At 38.3% G+C, this 24,561-nt stretch overlaps 4 protein-coding genes across 4 annotated transcripts; 1 reads left to right on the top strand and 3 right to left on the bottom strand.

Annotated features, from left to right (window-relative positions):
- Positions 1-10,611: 10,611 nt before the first annotated feature.
- On the bottom strand, positions 10,612-11,475 carry LOC121752858. Its single transcript, XM_042147949.1, has one exon. The coding sequence runs from the start codon at positions 11,473-11,475 to the stop codon at positions 10,612-10,614; it is 864 nt and encodes a 287-aa protein (XP_042003883.1).
- A 5,912-nt stretch (positions 11,476-17,387) lies between these two features.
- On the bottom strand, positions 17,388-20,449 carry LOC121750766 (putative disease resistance RPP13-like protein 1). Its single transcript, XM_042145369.1, has 3 exons — positions 19,665-20,449; positions 18,289-19,262; positions 17,388-18,215 (listed from the first exon to the last, which is right to left on the bottom strand). The coding sequence occupies exons 2-3, from the start codon at positions 19,139-19,141 to the stop codon at positions 18,067-18,069; spliced, it is 1,002 nt and encodes a 333-aa protein (XP_042001303.1). The 5' UTR covers positions 19,142-19,262; positions 19,665-20,449; the 3' UTR covers positions 17,388-18,066.
- LOC121752857 (mitogen-activated protein kinase kinase 5-like) lies at positions 19,570-20,481 on the bottom strand. The gene is made up of 3 exons (XM_042147947.1): positions 20,468-20,481; positions 19,665-20,382; positions 19,570-19,575 (listed from the first exon to the last, which is right to left on the bottom strand). Exons 1-3 carry the CDS (start codon positions 20,479-20,481, stop codon positions 19,570-19,572), a joined length of 738 nt encoding a protein of 245 aa, XP_042003881.1.
- Positions 20,482-21,844: 1,363 nt separating this feature from the next.
- LOC121752856 (protein MAIN-LIKE 1-like) lies at positions 21,845-22,324 on the top strand. Its single transcript, XM_042147946.1, has one exon. It carries the CDS (start codon positions 21,845-21,847, stop codon positions 22,322-22,324), a length of 480 nt encoding a protein of 159 aa, XP_042003880.1.
- Positions 22,325-24,561: the final 2,237 nt, after the last annotated feature.

The raw sequence follows: 24,561 nt of genomic DNA, 5'->3' as shown, positions 1-24,561 counted from the left end.
TTGACCACCATCTCATCACCGCATTGATTGAACGTTGGAGGCCAGAGACTCACACGTTTTACTTTCCAGTCGGTGAAGCGACTGTGACACTGGAAGACGTGGAGGTCTTATGGGGCCTCAAAGTCGACGGAGATGCTGTGACTGGTTACCTCCCCCCGAAGGATGTGGGATATTGGAAGGACGTGTGTTTGGATTTTCTAGGATTTATACCAGACTCATCTGAGTTGAAAGAAATGGTTTGGAAGCAGACAAGCTTATCAAATCAATTGAGGATTGAGCTTAATGATGAGCACGAGCACTACATATATGTCCAGTGGGCTCGTACCTATTGTCTGCTATTACTTGGTGGTCCGATGATCCCGAACGCCTCCGGAAATAAAATTCCGTTCTTCTACCTGCAATTTTTCATGGATGTAGAACGGTGTTCTACCTATAGTTGGGGTGGTGCGACGCTTGCTTGCTTGTACCATAATTTGTGTGAAGCTGCTGTTGCTAAGAGGACCGATGTCGGGGGAGCTTTAACTTTGTTATACCTGTGGGCTTGGGAGAGAATCCCAAATATTAGACCGAGGATGCTAAATCCCGTGCATATAGAATATGCACCATGTGCAAGCGCGTAAGTTGTTCACTAATTCATTTTTTAAGCTTAATGTTCATTAATTTATGTGTTATTCGCTCAAAATTTACATTTTTTAGATGGAATGGTCCGTCGTCATATGTAAAAGCGCCCGGGCATTGTATTGAAAATTTCTGAGATCAGTTCTCCATGATGCACGCCAACCAGGTAATTCATATACCTATGAAATGTTTTTTGTTTGTTGTTTTTGATTGAAATTATTTTGAATAAATTTGTTTCACATGTAGTTTATTTGGAGGCCTTATCCCAGCGGATCTTGCCGGAATGTTGCGTTGCCGGTCGTCCTATATGGACGTCGATAACAACTCTTATATGCTGGAATCTGGTTGAGCCATACCTGCCACAACGAGTGTTGCGACAATTTAGGATTGGGTTCCACGGTTGAGCCAACCGTATATCCCGCTCCTCAACCGGTTCCACGGTTCTGATTTTACGAAACAGGATCGCCATGGAAAATCTGGCCGGAATTGGGTTGATTACCACGCCCATCATATCCAGGAGTGGGACAATAGGCACGACTTGGTGTACACTGATGTGGAGTACACTATGGAGCCTGTTGCAACCGACGAATATATGGATTGGTTTCGCCAAATAACTGTGGTGTATTTAACCAAACCGGGCGTGCATGCTGAAGAGGGCTTCCACAAAACGACATCTTCTCATAATTTCGTGGTAAATTGCAAAAAATATTAATTATTTAAATTCATATTATGATATGTAATTAACTTTGAAAATTGTAGGTGGAGACGCTTCATAACATACGCCACTTGCTAAGTGGCCAAGATATGTCAGAACATCTGGCTTTGGAAACCATTTCGAGGATGGTTGAAGATGGACTGCAGATATCCGGTGAGGCTGAGCTGATGGACTACCGTCCTTCACAGCGCTCTGCAATGGACATGGACGTCTCCGTGAGGCAAAAGGGAAAACGACGAACCAAGAAGAAAACTGCCTGCGGAGAGTCGTCATCTCAGTTAGTACATGACTCCGATGAAGATTTTGTGGATCCACCTCCACCTAGGTCTGCAGTTTGAGCCCGACATTTTGTCAGCCACACCGGTGGTACAGGAGAAGATATTGGCCTCAGTGATGCCCACGCTTCTCCACCGCGGTCGTCTGTGCGAGTTGATTTTTTTTGGGTGGATCTAGAGAACGCTGTTGTTCAGGATACTCCTCCCTCTAGGATCCCTAGATCTACATCCAGAATTGGGAAGGGGATACGGGGCATGTTTATGTGGAAACGGCGAGACGATTAAACTAAACCCCAACTATTTGTATTTGATGATGCAATTGATATTCATGTTTTTTATTTGAGTTGAACTCTTTATATTGGTAATTTGATACATTCTCTTTTATACTTAGTTATATTGATAATTTGATACATCCTCCTTTTATACTTAGGTATATCGATAATTTGATACATCCTCTTGTTATACTTATTTACATGGAAAAAAAAAAGGACGCTTGCAATTTCAAGCAAGCAGTCTGACCAAAGACGCCAGTCTCATTGGCGAGATATAGTGTGTGCCAAAAATGCCAGTTTCATTGGCGTTTTTGAGTTTGGTAATTTCGGCCATTTTTGCACGACGGAGGGTAACATTCTGTAATGACTCGCCATAGTGATTGGCGTTTTTATAAAAGACGCCAATCTAGGTGGCATCTTGCGTCTTTTTAAAAGACACCAGTCCAATTGGCGTCTTATAGTTGGATTAATTTTGGCCAAGTTTTTCTATGACAGATTGCTACGTTCGGTAATGACTCACCATAGTGATTGGCGTTTTTATAAAAGACGCCAATCTAGGTGGCGTCTTGCGTCTTTTTAAAAGACGCCAGTCCAATTAGCGTCTTATAGTTGGATTAATTTTGGACAATTTTTTCTACGACAGATTGCTACGTTCTTTAATGACTCGCCGATCTGATTGGCGTTTCAGGAAACCCGCCAACACGGTGGGCGTTTATTATAAAAGACGCCATCGTGTTTGGCGTCTTTATAAAAGACGCCAGTCCAATTGGCGTCTTATAGTTGGAGTTATTTTGGCCAATTTTTTCTACGATAGCTTGCTACGTTCTGTAATGACTCGCGGATCTGATTGGCGTTTCAGAAAACCCGCCAATATGGTTGGCGTTTTTTAGGTAAAACGCCACCTACATTGGCGTTTTATAGTTTGAATAAATTCGACCACTTTTTTATGCTTTATATTGCTTTGGAGTCCAGTGAGTTCACCCGACCGGGTGTTTATTAATCAAAAAACACCCGGTCGGGTGAACTCACTCTTTATAATTTTAGTCACCCAATTTTCACCTTCATAATAAAATACATGCAAATAATACGCAATACATAAGTCCAAATATTACTCAATACATAAGTCCAAATATTACACAATGCATAACTCCAAATATTACACAATGCATGAGTCCAAACATTCAAAAAGTGGGGAGTTGTTTTCGCCTCTCAACACACTATTGTAAGATTCCACCATAGTAGTGGTCACCTTGTAGCAAGGATCGTTTTCTATCTGATGTCAAACACTCAACGCTATCATACCCGACGAAAGATTAGCCTGCCCATTATAATTACGATCCCCCATGCAAGTATGAGCAGTGCTAAATACTCTAATTTTCCAGTGTTTATCATGCTTCCTCAATGTTGCTCGGCACTCCCACAGATATGGCGGTAAGGACTTATCTTCCGGATTTCCTTGTGGCCACTTACAAACTGCATGCCATCTCTTTCCTTTACTTTCAGCTACTGTATATTGTCGGATTTTTTCCAACTGCCAAAAAGTCTCAACTGATTTCAATTCCAATTTCGTTTTAAATTTACTATGCAAACCGACATTGCTCGGATCTTTTTCACTCCAATAATGCACATTGGGATCAGCAGACTCAAAGTTTTTTGAATCAAAACTATCATATGGACCTGGTAAGGTGCGAAAATAGTTCATACCAGGCTGTGGGAATTGTGGAACTACTCTTCCTCGTACTGCTCTTCCTCCAACTGTTGTTTCTCCAACCACTGTTTCTTCAACTGATGTTTCTCCAACCGGAATGGATGGTCTTGAAGCAACAAATTGGTCATCATCCGACGAAGCACCATCTGAGTCTGTACTGTGGCACCTCAACCCCTCAGACGTATACTCTTACAATAAATAAATCCCTTATCATAAAAGTAATTAATACACGTGTATAATTCATAGAACGCACATATTTTATATAATTTTAAAATTCAACATATATCAAGTACATATTTCAAAACATTCTACACAGTAGTAGAACCCTCTCATCATTCTATATACTATACATTTATCTATATGCAAAGCGATGAGGAGGAGAAGGTTGCCAATATGCGTCAGCCGCTGAACCTGATAACACGTGGAGTTCCTATGACCCACGTCAGTCAAAACTTACTGCTATCTTATTCCTGAAAAATTTAGTGGTTTAAATGAGCCACAACTCAGTGTATATAAATTTCCACCTTTAATCTCACATGATACAAACATCAAGCATATTCTTTTATCAATACATATAATAAGAAATAATATATAACATAATTTAAAAACAAACCATTTCATATTCATATGCATATGCCACTCTATTCAGTTATTATTCTGTAACAGTCAAGCCTGGTATCTGCCCGAGATTCCTCTATGACCCGAAGGTCTCTCTCTGTAATTGGACTCATAGGTCCCTCTGTATTTGACCCGAAGGTCCCTCTGTAATTGGACTCATAGGTCCTCTGTATTTGACCCGAAGGTCCCTCTAAAATTTCAGATCCAGTACAAGGCTGTCACAGATCCTCCTTAATCCAATGATTCACATAATCGGTATCATAAACATATCCTTTGCACCAATAACATATCCATATCATATTCCATCAAATTATCCAATATATCTAAACAAACATGTCCATTTCAGCAATAAAATATTCATATCATATTCGACAATCAAAATCAAATATTCATAATTATATCAATTTCACACCATATAATCCAATAATTCCCTTCAATTCAACATATAACAATCCACCACATAACACATGTAAAACTAAAAGTGTGATTTATACACACCTGATTATTGATAGTATCTAGTCGAGCACCTCTCTTCACATTCTACAACCATGAATTTATTTCTTTCTGGATTCCATATTCTCTTCTCTCTGTCAATTTTCGGTTTTCTCTTCTAATTTCGTCACTCCCTTCTCTCGATTTTTTTTTCTTCAAGATTATCTATTAACTCTTACTTTGTATTGCACACTAATTATTAAATATGCATACATAGACATCTACCAAAATGTCATCTCATTTACAAAAGATGTGTATTAAGCAACACGTGTACATATACATATTTTCATGAACTCGTATTTATCTATATATTTAATATATTTAAGCTACCATATATATATTAGCTAATTAAAAAAAAACATAACTTGATGCTTTTAATTCCACATACATATCCTATTTATTTCACTGGGAAAAGATGTGTACAGCTGCATGTATAAGAATTTAATCTCTACTATTCTTATCTTTTAATTTACTACACAATTATTAATATATCAACTTATAAAATACGATATAACATAATAAGGTATCTTCTTCCGATGATACCCACTTAATATATCTATAATATTAACAATAACATAATATGCAGTGACAATATAATATGATAATATGCAACATAATGCATGTTTCGGGTTATGGATGTCACAATTCTTCCCCTCTTTAAGAATTTTGTCCGCAAAATTCGCTTTCCCCATGAGTTAATGCATCCAATAAAATCACTAACTCGTAAACAGATGTGGATAGTTCTTTCTCATTTTTTCTTCAGTTTCCCAAGTCGCTTCTTCGACTCCGTGATTTTGCCAAATAACTTTTACCATTGGAATCTCTTTTCTTCGCAATTGTTTAACCTGTCGGTCTACAATATTAACTGGTTCCTCTATGTAACTTAGATTTTCAGAAATCTGTATATCAGGATCTTTCAGAACATGGGAAGGATCAGATCGATAACATCGAAGCATACTGACGTGGAAAACATTATGAATCTGCTCTAACTCTGGAGGTAATGCTAACCTGTACGCTAACGGTCCAACTCTTTCGACAATATCATATGGCCCAATATAACGAGGACTTAGCTTACCTTTATGTCCAAATCGCATTACTCCTTTCTAAGGTGAGACTCGCAAGAAAACTTTATCTCCAACCTCATATTCCATCTCTTTCAGATGCTGATCATAATAATGAAGGGGTTAGCAGCGGAAGCATGCGTTCTAACGGATCACATATACGGATCTATTTTGCAGATTATTTAGACAAATTCTATTCGCGTAATTATCACATGTATCATGCTCATAACTTGAATTCCAAACATGCTTTAGCACAAAAAATCCCTAAAACATGCTTGCTACGGAGTTAGCCAATTTACCTCGTTGATTCTCCAAAGAATCGTTGATTGCTCGCGCCTTCTCCACGATGATCTTCAATATTAGACCACGGATCTTCTGACTGGTGTCCCGAACTGGACATCAGGATGGGCTGATCTTATCGAAACACTAGGACTCGAATAAAGAAGACAGAAATTCCTCACGGAGGAGGAGCTGAAAATCTCACGGAGGAGAAATTCTCTTTGAAAAAAATCATCCCTTTCATTAATTTGGAATGGACGAAATTTTCATGTCCATTAATTGTATCTTTTATGTCTCCTTTATTCTTCTATTTATAATAGTTCATATTGGGCCCAGTCAGGGATCTATGGAAGGTTTTGGATATGGGCTCCCCCAATTAGCTTTTTACTAATTAAATTGAACCCACAATTTAATACAAGCTTATATTGGAATATTACGAGCAGCCACTACAGACGTAATATTGAACTCCCCATCCAAATCCGAAATTACAAGTAATCCGGGTTTCCATTTTGTTTATTATTTATTTCCCGTGCTTAAGATATAAATATCCATTAATTAATTAAAGTCTGCTATGGACTTAATTAATTAATATTTTATTAATTCCAAGAGTGGACTTAGCAAGAAGCACTTATTTATTATTCATAGAGTAATAAAACTCCAACTGGTCAGTTTCCGAAGTAATAAAAGCTTGTTCAAGCTCCTCTTGAGGACATTATCAAACGAGACTCACCTCGCGCACGATTCAACATAATAGCAATCCTAGCACCTTTGGTAAGTCAAAGTAGTAGATACTCAATATCGTATGCTCAATGCTAACGTACATTGATTAAGAAATATATATTTATCAAGACCTCGTCTTTCAGTAGATAGCATAAAGACACGTCTTGCTGTTAGATCCATTCAGTGCTATACCACATCAACGTCATCTTATTTCAATAAGGCTTAGAAATAATCGGACTGGCATTGCAACCTTTCACGATAGGTAGCCAACGCCTATCTAGGTTGTGAAATTCTTCTTTTTCTTTTGCAAAGCATTGCATAGAATCGACTGTAGTTACCTTAAAGTGTACGACGCCCACAACCAGTCTACTAAGCAAAAGACTTAGGCTTTGTTTACTTCTTATGCATTTAAATGTTTATAAAATATCTTATAAACGCACAAGCAAACACAATGTAATAATATATTGATTATATTCGTGCAAACTGCTCGAATGATACTAAATCGGGTCAAAAGTGGATTGTAGAGTTTTTCCGTACGCAAGCAAGATTCTATTCGTGCGAAGTCGCTCGAAACATGCTTTTCAGTATACTAACCCTAACAAATAACTCTTCTGTCTGTCTTGGAGGTAATGAAACAGTTTCCTGGATAATTTCTGGTCCTTCTAGAATCTCCAAGCCTTCTTTGTCCCAATATACCGGACTTCTGCATTTCCTGCCATACAATGCTTCATACGATGCCATTCCAATACTGCTGTGATATTGGTTGTTATAAACAAACTCCATCAGCGGAATATACTTATCCCATGAACCCCGAAAATCAATAACACAAGCACGAAGCATTTCTTCTAACGTCTGAATAGTTCTTTCTGACTGACCATCTGTCTGGGGATGAAAAACAGTACTAAAATGTAGTCGGGTTCCCATGGTTGTCTGAAAACTTTCCCAAAATCGGGAAGTGAATCGATGATCTCTATCTGATACAATGGATATCGGAATACCATGCAAGCGTACTACTTCCCTCACGTACATTTCAGCCAATTGGTCTAACGAACAACCCCATCGTATAGGGAAGAAATGTGCTGATTTAGTTAATCTGTCTACAATAATCCAACTAGCATCATTCCTTTTTTGTGTCCTCAGTAAACCCGTTACAAAATCCATCGTGATACGCTCCCATTTCCAAACTGGAATAGATAAAGGTTTCAACAAACCAGCAGGTGCTTGATGTTATGCTTTTACCTGTTGACACGTCAAACACTTTGAAACAAATTCCGCCACTTCTTTCTTCATCTTTGGCCACCAATAATGTTGCCTCATAGTATGATACATCTTTGTTGTTCCTGGGTGCATTGCATAAGGAGCATTATGTGTCTCATCTAGAATCTCTCTCCGAAGATTATCGACATCTGGTACACACAGTCTAGTGCCAAACATCAATGTATCATCTTGTAGAATGAACGGTGTGTCCTTACCTTTTCGTATCTCATTCATAAACTCTACAAACTTTTCATCTTTCATTTGAGCATCTTGAATTCGTTGTCTCAACATTGGTCAGATTTCAAGAGTCGCTATTAACCCTTCACTCGTATCTAGCTATAATTTTACATTCAAACTTCGAAGAGCAATCAACTCTGATAATGGGGTCATCTGCATGTGTGCTACCATATTGCTTGACTTCCGACTTAACGCGTCTGCAACAACGTTTGCCTTACCCGGATGGTATTTAATGGTGCAATCATAATCTTTAAGCAAGTCCATCCACCGTCTTTGTCTCATATTCAACTACTTCTGACTCATTAAATATTTTAAACTCTTGTGATCTGTCAAGATTCGAAAAGTTTCTCCATATAAATGATGACGCCAAATCTTCAAAGCAAAAACAACAGCTGCCAATTCCATATCATGAACAGGATATGAAACTTCATGTACTCTTAGCTGTCGTGACGCATAAGCAACAACCTTTCCATTTTGCATCAAAACACAACCAAGTCCCTGCCGAGAAGCATCACTGTACACAACGAATCTTCTTATACATGTCGGAATAGTCAATATGGGTGTTGTAGTCAATCGATGCTTCAACTCATCAAAACTCTTCTGACATTCTTCACTCCATATGAAAGGGGCATTCTTCCGTAACAATTTTGTCATTGATCCCGCAATAATCGAGAATCCTTCCACAAAACATCTATAGTATCCAGCCATACCCAGGAAGCTTCGAACCTCTGTGACTGTAGTTGGCACTTTCCAGGTGACAATTGCTTCAATTTTCTATGGATCCACTTCTATTCCTCGAGCTGACACAACGTGTCCCAAAAATACAACATGATCTAACCAAAACTCACATTTACTCAACTTTGCATAAAGTTGTTTATCTCGTAGAACTTGTTATACTGACTGCAAGTGATTAACATGATCCTCTGTACTTCGCGAGTAGACCAATATGTAATCGATAAAGACAATCACAAACTGATCCAGAAATGGTTGAAATACTTTATTCATCAGTGCCATAAAAGTTGCAGGTGCATTTGTCAGTCCGAAAGGCATAACCAAAAACTCATAATGGCCGTATCAAGTTTGAAAAGCTGTTTTTGGAATATCATCTTTAGCAATCTTCAACTGATGGTACCCTGATCGGAGATCTATTTTTGAAAACACTTGTGCCCCCTGAAGTTGGTCAAACAAATCTTCTATTCTCGACAATGGATATTTATTCTTCGCCGTCGTTTGATTCAATTTCCGATAGTCTATACAAAGTCGCAATGTACCGTCTTTCTTTTTCACAAACAACACTGGCGCTCCCCAAGGTGAAACACTGGGCCGTATGAATCCCTTATCCAACAACTCTTGTAATTGTTTCTTCAACTCCTGTAATTCCATCGGCGATATTCGATAAGGAGGAATTGAAATAGGTGCAGTACCTGGTAACAACTCAATAGTGAACTCTGTTTCTCGATCAGATGGCAATCCAGGTAAATCTTCAGGAAAAACGTCAGGAAATTCTTTAACAACGGAAATGTCTTTAACTTGATCATTAACCGTAGCACAATCTACAACATGGGCAAGATATGCTTCACATCCACTTTGAATCAGTTGAAAGGCCGTTGTAGCAGATATAAGACAGGAGGGAACAATCTGTCGATTGCCGTAGAATATCACTCGATCTCGTCCTGGAGACTCTATTACCACTTCTTTAGCATAACAATCTATCTTAGCTCGGTGACGTGACAACCAATCCATACCCAAGATAATATCAAACTCATGTATGAACACGGGAATCAAATCTGCCAATAGTTCTACTGAATTGATTCTTACCGCACAATTTCGATATACTGTATATACTGAAATAACTTCACCCAAGGGTGTGTGTACACCTAGTCTGTGATCTAGAGGTTCAGGTTCTTTATGCACATGTGGTGTGATGACAGGCGATATAAATGAATGAGTAGATCCTGGATCTATCAATGTATATATCATAGTATCAACTAAATAAAGTGTACCAGTAATGACCTCAAGTGCTCTAGATGCCTCCTCCTGTGTCATAGCAAACACACGAGCATGTCCCCGGGGTGTAGATCCATGTGCCTCTGACTGTCCTCGCCCTCAATCCATAGGTACGCTCATAGTTTGTCCTCTTCCACGACCTCGATTAATACTTGCACTCGATGCTGCAGGTCGCACATTTTGTACTGTTGGTTCCGTCGCTGCTCTTCCACTTGATATTACGTTAGACCCAAGTGGGCATTCCCTATAATAGTGTCCTTGCTGTCCGCAGTGAAAAAAACTCCTGTAATTGTTCGACATTCCCCTGTATGTGGTCGTCCACAGTGCATGCATAAAGGTCGTGCACGTGCTGTCATACCAGATCATCGTCCCCACTCATAACTGAAAGGTGGTGCACGTCCGCCTCTTTGACCCAATGGACCTCTTCTACTGAAACTCGATGCTGAAGAAAAAGAACTAGGCCTTTTGAAATGCTCGAGCTTGATTCACTCATATACTCTTGTGGTCCCCTCTTTTGTCTTTGAATATACACATGTCTTTCTTTCACTAGTCTCTCTGCTCGTATAGCAGCTGCACGTAAATCATTATAAGTACGAAGGTCTGAAGGTGTGATTTTGCTTCTTATCTCATATATCAATCCTTCTTCAAAACGTCTGCACTTATCTTGTTCTGTAGGTAGCAATGCCGATGCATAACGAGAAAGCTTCACTTCATAATCTGCAACTGACATAGATCCTTGTTTAAGGGACAAAAATTCTCTTTGCTTCTCATCACGATACACTGGTGGCATATACTTATCACTAAACTTTCTCAATAAGTCATCCCAACTGAGTACTGGAGGATGTATCATAGCTCGTGGGACAGTCTCCCACCAATAGTAAGCATCACCCTGAAGAAGAGACACTGCGTAATCAAAACGTTCTTCTGCAATACAACCCATCTGATAAAACACACGCTCTGTCCTCTTCAACCATATCTCAGCCTCGGCAGGATCAGTAGTCCCAACAAAGTCAACGGCTCCCATCTTTCGTAGTTCCTTAAAATTTCTACCCCTTGGTCTCATTTCTAGTCCATGTACTTCTTGTTCAACCCGCCTATGTATTGGTTGGCTACCCCCAGATGATGCGACAGGTGAAGGAGATGCTTCTGCAGTTAATGAATTATGCGGGGCGGCTGGCCCTTCTCTCCTCGATGACATATGTTCAGGAATATCCATGTTCCTGATAATTGAAATGCAAATGCAACTTATAACCAATACGTATCATATGCAATGCATGGATGCAATGTCCCAGCGGGATCCTTATCTCTGCTCTGATACCACCTAAACTGTGGCACCTAGACCCCTCAGACGTATACTCTTATAATAAATAAATCCCTTATCATAAAAGTAATTAATACACGTGTATAATTCATGTATAATTCATAGAACGCGCATATTTTATATAATTTTAAAATTCAATATATATCAAGTACATATTTCAAAACATTCTACACAGTAGTGGAACCCTCTCACCACTCTATGTACTATACATTTATCTATATGTAAAGTGATGAGGAGGAGAAGATTGCCAATATGCGTTAGCCGCCGAACCTGATAACACGTGGAGTTCCTATGACCCACGTCAGTCAAAACTTACTGCTATCTTATTCCTGAAAATTTTAGTGGTTTAAATGAGCCACAACTCAGTGTATATAAATTTTCACCTTTAATCTCACATGATACAAACATCAAGCATATTCTTTTATCAATACATATAATAAGAAATAATATATAACATAATTTAAAAACAAACCATTTCATATTCATATGCATATGCCACTCTATTCAGTTATTATTCTGTAACAGTCAAGCCTGGTATCTGCCCGGGATTCCTCTATGACCCGAAGGTCTCTCTCTGTAATTGGACTCATAGGTCCCTCTGTATTTGACCCGAATGTCCCTCTGTAATTGGACTCATAGGTCCTCTGTATTTGACCTGAAGGTCCTTCTGTAATTGGACTCATAGGTCCCTCTAAAATTTCAGATCCAGTACAAGGCTGTCACAGATCCTCTTTAATCCAATTATTCACATAATCGGTATCATAAACATATCCTTTGCACCAATAACATACCCATATCATATTCCATCAAATTATCCTCTTTCGATGATATAAAATACGATATAGCATAATAAGGTATCCTCTTCCGATGATACCCACTTAATATATCTATAATATTAACAATAACATAATATGTAGTGACAATATAATATGATAATATGCAAGATAATGCATGTTTCGGGTTAGGGATGTCACATGTACTATCCAGGTCAACATCTTCAGAATCATAAGGTGATTGTGGATCAAGAAAGTCGGCTTTATCAGGACCAATTATGGCCTCAACCACATCACAATTGTCACTGTCCCCTAAATGTACGCCTCCAACATCAAAATCTTATGTTGTATCGAAACATGGTTCGTGGCCTCTCGTAGACGTACCAACATCAAAATCTTGTGTTGCAGCGAAACATGGTTCTTGGCCTCTCGTAGACGTACCAACATCATAACTTATGGGATGATGACTATGTTGTTGAGTAATTGTCGAATACTCAACATACAATTCAATTTGACCTCCTGTAGCCATACTCTCACTAAACATTAGTGGCATGCATACTTCTTCTAGTAGAATACCTATAAACGTGACTGGAGATCCATAGAATATATGATGTTTCCATACTATTTGAACTTTGTTTTCAAATATGCTTATCCTCATCCTTTCACAAATTGTTTCCACAAGCTTATCGTAGGAAATACTTTCATCCAACATAATGAATCCTTTTGCAAAAGGAGGATCATATGAAATAACTGGTCCGGGAATTATCTTTCCGCCCCAATATAAATTGACACACCACGTCATACTATCTGCATTAATGTAAAACACAAATATTGGTAAAAAAATATTTCTATTAAGTACACTACAATATATACTATCATAACAACCTATCAAATATTGGTAAAAAATTAGATATACTACAACATATAATACCATAACAATTGGTCAAAATATTTCTATTAATTACACTACAATATATAATACCATAACAATCCATCAAATAATTATATAAATTACACTACAAAATATACTATCATAACAATCCATCAAATATTGGTAGACTAATGTTTGGAAGAATGAGTCAAAAATTAGATATACTAACGGATGGGAGGACTAATGTTTGGAAGAATAAGCAAAAATCGAAATCTACACGCTTAAATCCACCACCGGGTTGACCCGAGCAAGGGAAGGATTTTCGCGTTTTTCCTCCTTGGGAAGGGTTTTCGCGTTTTGGGGAGGGAAAGTGTTTAGGGTTCGCGATTTTGGGGGAGATCTGGGGGAAATATGGTTCAACAGAAACACGCTGACCAGGTTGGCGTATTTATGTTAAACACGCCAATTCCATAGGCGTTTTTTAACTTAAACACGCCAATTACATAGGCGTGTATAACTATTAAACACGCCAACTTTGTTGGCGTGTTATAACTTAACTGTATTTGGAGAAAATACGAGTAAAATACGACGGTATTGCAACACGCCAACTCTGTTGGCGTCTTTACTTATAGACACGCCAATACCATTGGCGTGTTTACTTATAGACACGCCAATTTCATTGGCGTTTTTCCCATATATGGAATAGATAAGAAAATATTGTATTTTGGTAATGTTTAAAACTACAATGTTTTATTAAAATAAGAAAAAATATGTATTCTAATTAATTTTAAAATTCTAGATTTAATACTTTAGTTTCAAATATAAATTAATTAGAATTTGACAATTTTTATATTTAAATGACTACTAATATTTTACTATATTGAAATAGAGGTACATAAATTGTGCTATTTTGCAGATATGCAAAATATTTTGTTAAACAAACTCAAGTATTAAACCATTAATGCAAGAAAATTAGCATTAGGTATTATTCCACAAATCAAAATAGTGATTATACTGCTATATATTTCCAAATCTCTTGAAACACACAATAAATTAATTACTCTCGTAGAATCCAACACAGCTGTAAATTTAATGATAATTTACTTTCTAATTTCTCTGTTTTTCTATCATCTCCTTCCCCTTCCCCCAGTCCTTTATGTAAACAACATAAAACAGACATATGCAAGGGCAGCCACAGTGGGGTTACCGGGACCGGCGCTGACCAAGCCCCCGCTGGAGCGGCGGCTTGGCCCACGGTAGTTCCGTCCCTGTCTGTTAAGCATCATACAAATAAAAACCATTGATCATCAGATTGGATGGTTGGAATAAGCTGCATTATTAGTCGAACTACATTACTAAACTAAAATGTTAGTATATTATTTTACCAAAATAGTACTTCCTCCGTCCACGAAAAATGAGACACATTGTGAATGACATGAGTTTTAATGTAGAATTGATAAAGTAATAGAGAAGGGGGACAAAGCAATAGAGAAGTAGTGTTAGTGGAATTTGAGGTTCATATTATTAGTAAGAGAGAAGGAAAAAAGTAAGAGAGAAGGAAAAAAAAGTGAGAGAGTAGTGTTAGTGGAATGTGTGGTCCATATTATTACTAAGAGAGAAGAGAAAAAAGTAAGAGATAAGTTGTTGAAAACTTTTCTTTTTTCAATGTGCTCTATTTTTCGTGGACAACCAAAAATGACAAATGTGCTCTATTTTTCGTGGACGGATGTAGTAATTATTAGCCAAGTTACATTATTAGACTAATAATTTACATTATTAGATGACACGTGACATCAATCTAACCGTTAGATCACAAGATCCAATAGACTACAAGTGTTTTGATTTTGAACAGTATTTAACTTATGAATCTGAATAGATTTGAGTAGGGAAGTATTCAGATTAATGTGCAAAAAACTGTTAAAAAGGAAAACTAATTTCATTGATTAGGTGTGATATGATGGTTATGGAAGACAAAATTAATAAAATAATCGAAAATGATAAAAATGGTAGAGCACAATTGTACATGACTTCGCTACATGATGTAGTTATATTTGTACAACATGTTCTATTAGTACATTATTCAGTCACGTACGTACATTAATGTGTGAGACTCATACATTCAAATATCATTTTCATACATTAACATCTCTCCAAGGATTACTTTGTCTATATGGCTATAGTATACCATCCACAAATTCAAAGTCCGAAAGTAATGCACGATATACCATGATAATGTATACATTATTCAGTCACGTAAGTACATTAATGTGTGAGACTTATACATTCAAATATTCCCTCCGTCCGCAAAATGTTGTCCATGTTTGATTTGACACGAGTTTTAAGAAATGTGAAGAAAAGTGAGTGGAAAAAGTTAGTGGAATGTAGGTCCCAAATTTATATATTGGTTTTAAAATAGAATGTGAGTGTAATGAGTTGGTGGAACGTGGGGACCATTTACCAAAAATGGAAAAAAGCAAAGTGGACAACATTTCGCCGGTGGACCGAAATGGCAAAACATTTCACGGGCGAAGGGAGTACCATTCCAAGGATTACCTTATCCATAGGGCTATAGTATATCATCCACAAATTCAAAATCCGAAAGGAAACCACAATAATGTTACATTAATAACATATTAATATATATAAATTATAATCTACTTTACTTAGAAGGGCATATACAGTAAACCACAATAATGTTACATTAATAACACATTAATATATACATTAACTTAATGTACTAATATATCTAAATGATGTAACAGTAATAAACCGCCTAATATATTGATACCAATATTGCCTTTTAATTTAAGAAAACACAATAATAATGTACGGCGATACTTTTAATCAGAACCATCAGATTAATTAATCAAAGGGATTATATTAGTACTATGTTTTACACTAAAGGGTTCCTATATGAGTATATCTTAAATATTGGTATAATGCATTTGTGTTTGATTTTGCCTTAGAAGAAAAGTCAGATCTGATAAGAAAAGTCATGTTCGCTCATTATAAAATGTGCATCAACTCAACGTAAAATCCCGTGCCGAGAACCAAATGTTTCGTATTTATTGGAAAGAGGGATTATATAGATACTCCCTCGTTCCGAGGTAATTGAGTCATTTCATTGTTTGCACTCGTTTTAGAAAAATGATACTCCCTCCGTCCTACTCAAGATGGCCACATTCTTGAGTGGTACGGAGTTTTAGGTGGAGTAGTCTGTGATAAAATAGAGTGGAAAAAGTAATTGAATATTTTAATAAGGAGAGAGATTTATTAATTCCAAATATAGAAAATGGACATCTTGAATGAGACAAACTAAAAAGGAATGGATGACATCTTGAATGGGACGGAGGGAATGATAAATAGTTAAAGTAGAGAAATAGTAAAATAAGAGAGAATAATGTATATAAGAATCTTCTCTACGTTATTTTTTCTCTTACTTTATTTTTTCTCCACTTTGACTATTTATTACTCCCTTCGTCCCCAAAGAATATGCACTTTGGGGTCGGCACGAGTTTTAATATAAAATTGGTGTAGTAAGAGAGAGGTAGAGAGAAAAAGTAAATAAAGTATTGTTAGTGGAGAATGAGTCTCACCTCATTAGAGAGAAGACTTTCAAAAATTAGAAAGTGCATATTCTTGTGGGACGGACTAAAAAGAAAAAGAGTGCATATTCTTGTGGGATGGACTAAAAAGAAAAAGAGTGCATATTCTTGAGAGACAGAGAGGGTATTATTTTTCCAAAACGAATGCAGAAAATGAAATGACTCAACTACCCGTGGAACGGAGGGAGTACTATTTTCCTTTTCTCTTCACTATTGGGGGTCGATGGACCCCGCCCCCTTGCAATTAGCACCGTCGGAGTCAGGATTTGAAGCTGGCGTCGACTAGTGCAGAACCGATTCGATCCTACTGTTGCTGGCTAAGAGCTATAAAGGAAGGAACACCAGCACTGGTTTATTGACTAACAAAGAAGACAAAGAGTGATGGAGTTTCAGGCTATACGAACTGTGAAATGACTCTGAATGAAAGAGATCTACTGCATTGGTCTATTTCTAAATTTGTAATGAAGAAGACAATACACTATTTTAGGAGTAAATTATTTATACACATAATTTGGGTTTTGACTCATTAATCTTTTGTATCAGCTAACACGTGATAGGTTTTCCAAACACAAAGGCAAGCTCATGTGATATTGGATCCTTCGCCCAATTTAAGTTGTATGTTTAATTTACTTTGACAAACAAAGCTCAAAAAAATTGGACAAAGAAAAGAAAGCATGGACTGCAAGCCCTAATCTAAACCTAATTTTTCAAAATCAATCCATATGTTTCTCACAGCAGCAATCTTGGGTCAATCTACTCCATCCTTGCGACACCTCTCGTTTATTCCCGGGCAGCATCTTATTATTAAAGAATCAAGCGAATCAGGCAATGACCCTTCCGTCAAAGACATCAGCTGCTTGCAATGACTTATTTCCAAGCGCTCAAGAGAGGAGAGCTGCGACAATGGAAGAAGACGAAGTTCCGGGCAATATCTTATGGAAACTTGGCCAAGGCAGGGGAAATCACCATCCTCGACTCCTGTCCATACTTCAAGGGCAGACATGCCCTCAAGAGTCAATTCCTCCAGCCTTGGAAATGCATTAACCACTGTAGTTACAATATTCCTGCAGAACAGTGTGCTGATGTTCCTCACATTTTCCATGTGGAAAATTTTGAGAATCTAGAGAGACTGAAGCTCCCCAATGGAGGGCAGGATAGCACAATTTACGCACTTGTACAGAGTCATTGTCACAAGATCGGTATAGAATGGGTTGCTCATCCACCTTGGAAATCTTGATCAACCATAAAATGACAGCAATAACTCTTTCAGGTGAAAATGTGGTTGCAGGGATTCTAATACTTCAGCTGTATCCTGGGAATTGGCATCTCCACACTCCAGCTTGTCGATGTACATTTTATGCAATAGTGCAGCTTCCCTTACTTCCTCTGCACCAGAGACATTTTCAAGCATTGATATACAAAAAAGACCCTGAAATCTCATTCATGTTTTTCAGCTCACCTATGCCGCATCCATCATTCTTACTCCCCACAATAAATGCTTGTAAAGTTTGAAGCTTTACTAGATTTCCCATCCCTTTGGGCATGGACTTCAATTGACTAATAATGTCGAGGTCTAGGTGGCGAAGTTCAACTAACTTCCCCAATCCTCTTGGTAAAGCAGAAAGTCCAACACAATATTTCAGATTTAGTGTTTGGAGACGGTGGAGGCGATCAACTGATTCAGGCAGCCGCTGGATGGGAGTTCCAGACATGTCCAGATATCGCAGTGATTCCAACTTTCCAATTGAACCTGGGACCTCTGCTATATGAGTGCGACTCAAATCCAATGTTCTTAAAAGCTTTAAACCCAAAAAGAAGTCGCTGGGAAGTTGGCCAGTGACAGCACAACGATCCCCATGCACAACAAGCGTATGCAACTGTTTGAAAATTTTCAGAGCATCAGAAAAGTTTCGATCAAGCGTCTTACACTTCCATGTCAGATGTAATGCCTCGCTGTCGATCTCATTCATATTACTTGGAGTGATCCTCAAATAGTTACCTTGTTTAACGAGTCCATCCGGAGCTTGAGATGTATTAAATTTGTACATCGTCTGCCTGAGAATAGTATCAAACTTGGAAGGTACAATGACTTCCCTCTCGATCAAAGCATTAAAATACAAGTTACCTACATCCTCCATTCTTTTAGTCGCTCCCAATTCAAAGCATTCTTCTGCTATCCACATCCTTACCAATTTATCCTTTTCAAATTCACAATCCGGAAGAAACAGATTGCAATGTTCAATGCAGCTTTCAGGAACTTCATGAGTGGTTGAATCTTTTGGAGTTTCCAGATTATATAACTCTATCCTCATCCTCAGTAAAAATTTTGAATTTTTTCTTTACAGGACTCATCAGTTCCTCATTAGTTCTAGAAATTCTGGGTTTTTTCCTTGAAAGACTCATTAGTTCCTCTTGTAGATAAAATAGATCCTTCTGCAGAGTACATGAATAATATTATCTATAGTTGAACAAACAAGGAGGCACGGCCACAGAAACTCAGCCCAAACAAGAAATGATGATTGTCCATAAAACAAAGGTATCCAACATTAGAACTATTGCAAAGATTAGTTTAAGGGACTATAACTCTCTAAGCTGCTAGATGAATGCATGAAATTGTGTCTTCTGATATCTTCCCAGACTTTTAATAATTTGCAATTCTGAAATTTATTGATAAGCTAAACAGGCTGAATTGCAATGCACACAAACAGGTTCTATTTTTCCTCATAAGTTCCTATTTTATTTAAGACTGATATTGCAATTTGATAAGTGTTAAGAGAAGCAAAATTGAATAAATAGTTGAATTACATTGATAATCCAAAGACTAGTGATTCTCACCTCTTTGTTTATTGGTGGAAGTTGAATCTGTTTGTTCAATTGAACCTCTTTCTTGTGTGAAAGCTGATCAAAGAAGGGATGGTGAACAAGTTGTTCCGCCGTCCTTCTCTTCAATACATCTGCCTGCATACAAGCTGAGAGAAACCTCAGCAGCTCCGTCGACGGTGTCCACAAATTCACATGCTGTTTCTGAACATCCTCACTTTCACTGAATCTGCCAGACGATTTGCCCAATTTGAGAACACACAACCCCACACTCCACACATCCCACGAGAATTCATCATGCATTGCTCCAATTTCAGGAGAAAACGGCGTCGTATTAGACAAAGTATTCCCCAAATACAAGAGCTTGACTTGGCCGGTATGATCGACGAAAATATTGGAGAGTTTGATATCCCCATGCCGGATTCTATTCCGGTGGAGGAAATTCAAGCCCGAAAGAAGCTGGTAAGCGAAAGTAACTAGATCGAATTCACAGGTGACGTCGGTAAATCCGCGATCCAAGGGCTCGAGGAGGAGGAAACTGACACCGGCATCGCCAAAAACGACGTCGTAGCATTTGACGAGGTTGGGATGATCCAATTCCTTGAGGATCTGGATATCGGCGCTGATTTGGTGGCGTTGGGAGGAATCATCGCGGAATTCCTTCAAGGCGTAGGCGAGGCCGGTGAGGCGATGGACAACTCTCTGTAGACCTTGCCGGCGGCGGAGATCTCGCCTGCTTCGATTACGGATTTCATGTCAAAATCAGGCAAGTTAGGCGAGGAAATCGGATCCGTGGGGGAGCGTACGACTAGAATAACAAAAATGTATCCATTTTGTTATTTCTTCTATATATATATGAGAAAAACGTCATCCTCGTTGGCATGTTATTTAGTAAAAACGCCAGCACAGTTGGCGTTTTATAATTTCGTCTGATTTTATACAAATACAGTTTAAAGTGTAACACGCCCACTTGATTGGCGTGTTTAACTAAAAAACGCCATCAGTGTTGACGTGTTTAGCAAAAATTGGATAAAATAAATCCTAAAATATAATACATACTCGCCTATCCCGCTGGCGTGTTTAAAGAAGAGACGCCAACGACGTTGGCGTGTTTCGATTAAAAACGCCAACACGGCTGTCATTTTTTGACTAAAAACACCAATACGGTTGGCGTGTTTTGACAGAATCATATATCAGTCTCTCCTTCCCCAAATCGCGAAACTCACACCACACACATCGCAATTTTATACAAGCAGCGCCCTCTTCGTCGCGATTGTGCCCTCTTCTCTGTGATTTCGCCCTCCCTCCATCAATCGGTGCTATTCTTCCCCATTTTTGTATATTTTTCGGTTAATATGCTTATCTTTTGCATTGTTAGAGTAATTGTTTGATAGTTATTTAGGGTTTGTAATGAGTTGTAAATTGAGTTGAAATATTGTGTTGCATTATTATTTAGCATATTGGCTTGTTTGAATGACATTATTGTTGATTAATAGTTGAGATATTGGTGTTTAGTTAGGGTATAATTTGATTAAAAACCTAAACCATAGTGTTGTTCTAGCTTAAAAATTGGGCAACTTGATTTGGTTCATGTGGGTTTTAAAGTGGTGTTGCATTATTTGGGTTTATGTGTTACATTATTTGATATTGGGTTCAATAATGACTAATTATTGAAATTATTTAGGTTGATGTATATTGTTTAGTTTGAATTGTTAATGTTGTGTAGGTGAATTGTGTTATAATTTTGTGTAATGTTGTGTAGGTGAATTTGTGTAATGTTGTGTAGGTGAATTTGTGCATTTTTGTATTGTGCATTATTTGATATTGGTGTTCCATTTTGTGATATTGGCTTAAATAGTATCCAATTATTGAAATTGTTTAGGTTTGTGTATTGTTTAATTTGAATTGTGAATGTTGTGTAGGTGAACTATGGCATCATCTTCAAGTTCTCGTCGAAAACTCTTATGTGGTCCTGAGGACCCTTCCGTCTTGTATCTTCAGAGACAACACGTCTCTAATAATATCTGGATGGGAGTTGAAACAGAAGACGTCCGCTGCAGAAGATATGAAGAAATAATTTGGGATGTTCCCATACATCCCCGTGTATTGGTAGTAGTAGACGAGATAGGGTTCGGCGGCGTATTGACCACCATCTTATTACCGAGTTAATTGAACGCTGGAGGCCAGAGACTCACATGTTTCACTTTCCAGACGGTGAAGCGACAGTGACTTTGGAAGATGTGGAGGTCTTATGGGGCCTCAAAGTTGACGGGGATGCTGTGACGGGTTACATTCCCACTAAAGATGTCAGCTATTGGATGCAACTGTCTTTGGATTATCTTGGATTTGTACCAGATACAGTTGAGCTGAAAGAAATGGTTTGGAAGCAGACAAGCTTATCCAATCAACTGAGGATTGAGTTGAGTGATGAACAAGACCAGTACATATATGTTCAACGTGCTCGTGTTTATTGTCTGTTGTTACTTGGTGGTCTAATGATCCCGAACGCCTCCGGAAATAAAATTCAATTCTTCTACTTGCAATTTTTCATGGATGTAGAGCGATGTGCTAGCTATAGCTGGGGTGGTGCGACTCTTGCTTGCTTGTACCACAATTTATGTGAAGCTGCTCTTGCTAGGAGGAGCAATGTCGGGGGAGCGTGTACTTTGTTATAGCTGTGGGCTTGGGAGAGAATCCCAAATATAAGACCGAAGATGCTAAATCTTGTGCATATAGACTACGCACCTTGTGCAGTCGCGTAAGTTGTTCACTAATTAATTTTTTAAGCATAATTTTCATTAATTTCCGTGTTATTCGCTCACAATTTAATTTTTTTAGATGGGGTGATCCGACGTCATATGTAAAAGCACCCGGGCATTGCATTAAAAATTTCAGAGATCAGTTCTCCAGAATGCACGCCAACCAAGTAAGTTATGTAACCTAATTTGTTTTTTGTTTGCTGTTTTGATTGAATTTGTTTTAACTAAATTTGTTTCATATGTAGTTTATTTGGAGGCCTTATGTTATGCAAAACTTGTCGGACATTTGTGTTGACGGTTGTCCTATATGGACGTGGATTACAACCCTTATTTGTTGGAATATGGTTGAGCCACTCTTTCCACAGCGAGTGTTGCGATAATTTGGGATTGTCCAACCGTATATCCCGCTTGTCAAACGGTTCCACGGTTCTGATTTTGTGAAATGGTATCGTCGTGGCAAATCTGGCCGAAATTGGGTTGAGTACGCCAATCATATACAGGATTGGGACAATAGGCACAACATGGTGTGGAATGATCTGGAGTACTCAAATGAGCCTATTGCAACTGATGAATATATGGATTGGTTTCACCGGATAACTGTGGTGTACTTAACTAAACCTGGCATGCATGCTCAAGAGGGCTTCCATGAAACGGCATCCTCTCATAGCTACACGGTAAATTGAAACAACTATTAATTATTTAAATTCATATGATGAAATGTAATTAACTTTGAAAATTGTAGGTGGAGACGCTTCAAAAAATATGCCACTTTCTAAGTGGGCAAGACATGACAGGACGATCGGATTTGTTCACAATTTCGAGGATGGTTGAAGATGGTCTGCAGATATCTGGGGAGACTGAGATGATGGACTACCGTCCTTCCCAGCGCTCTGAGTTAGACATTGACATGCCCGTGAGGCAAAAAGGGAAGCGACGTGGAAAGAAGAAAATTGTTGGTGGAGAGTCGTCATCTTCAAGGATGGATGCGCATTTGGTAGATGATTCCGATGAAGATTTTATGCCTCCACCTCCACCTAGATCTGCAGTTCGAGGTCGTCATTCTGTCAGCCACACTGGTGGTACAGTTGAAGATATTGGTCTCAGTGATGTCCACCATTCTCCACCTCGGTCTTCCGTGCGAGATGACTTTTTTAGGGTGGATTTAGAGAATGCCGTTGTTCAAGATACTCCTCCCTCTAGACTCCCTACTTCCAGAATCGGGAAGGGAATCCGTGGCCTGTTTATGCGGACAAGGTGAGACGATTGAATTAAACAACAACTATTTTTGTTTGTTTATTGAGTTGAATATTGTAATGTTTATATTTGATAATTTTACAACTCTTCTTTCTATTCGTATTTATATTTTTAAAGTGGGAATGATTGCAATATTCTGTTTTGAGCATTGTAATAAGCAGGATCGGGTAGAAACGGTTGGTTGAAAGTGGAAGCAAACATTCAGACTAAACACGGCAACGACGTAGGCGTTTTAGGGAAAAACGCCAATTTGGTTGGCGTTTTACACTTTGATGTTTCACCTAAGATTTTAACCAACGCAATATAACCCATTCTGTATTGACTCGCCAGTCCCGTTGGCGTTTTTTGAAACACGTCTACAGGGTTGACGTTTTAGAGAAAAACTCCTACGTCGTTGGCGTGTTTACGGAAAAACGCCAGTTTGGTTGGCGTTTTACACTTTGATGTTTCGTCCGAGATTTTAACCAACGCAATACACCCATTCTGTATGGACTCGCCAGTCCTATTGGCAATTTTTGAAACACGCCTACAGGGTTGGCGTTTTAGAGAAACACTCCTATGTCGTTGGTGTGTTTACGGAAAAATGCCAATTTGGTTGGTGTTTTGCACTTTAATGTTTCGTCCGAGATTTTAACCAACGCAATACACTCATTCTGTATAGACTCGCCAGTCTTGTTGGCGTTTTTTGAAACACGGCTACACGGTTGGCGTTTTAGAGAAAAACGCATACATCATTGGCGTGTTTGGGGAAAAACGCCAACGCGACTGCGTTTCAATGCAGAAAATTTAACACATAACATACCCTCCAAAGCCACCATCACAATACAATACATTATGTAACATAGCCACCATCACAATACAATACATTATGTAACATATTGAATACTACATAAGTCCAC

This window comes from Salvia splendens, chromosome 10 (assembly GCF_004379255.2).
Source record: "Salvia splendens isolate huo1 chromosome 10, SspV2, whole genome shotgun sequence".
Taxonomy (NCBI): Eukaryota; Viridiplantae; Streptophyta; class Magnoliopsida; order Lamiales; family Lamiaceae; genus Salvia; species Salvia splendens.
Note: the sequence above shows the minus strand (reverse complement) of the source record. Positions and strands in the feature narration are given on the sequence as shown.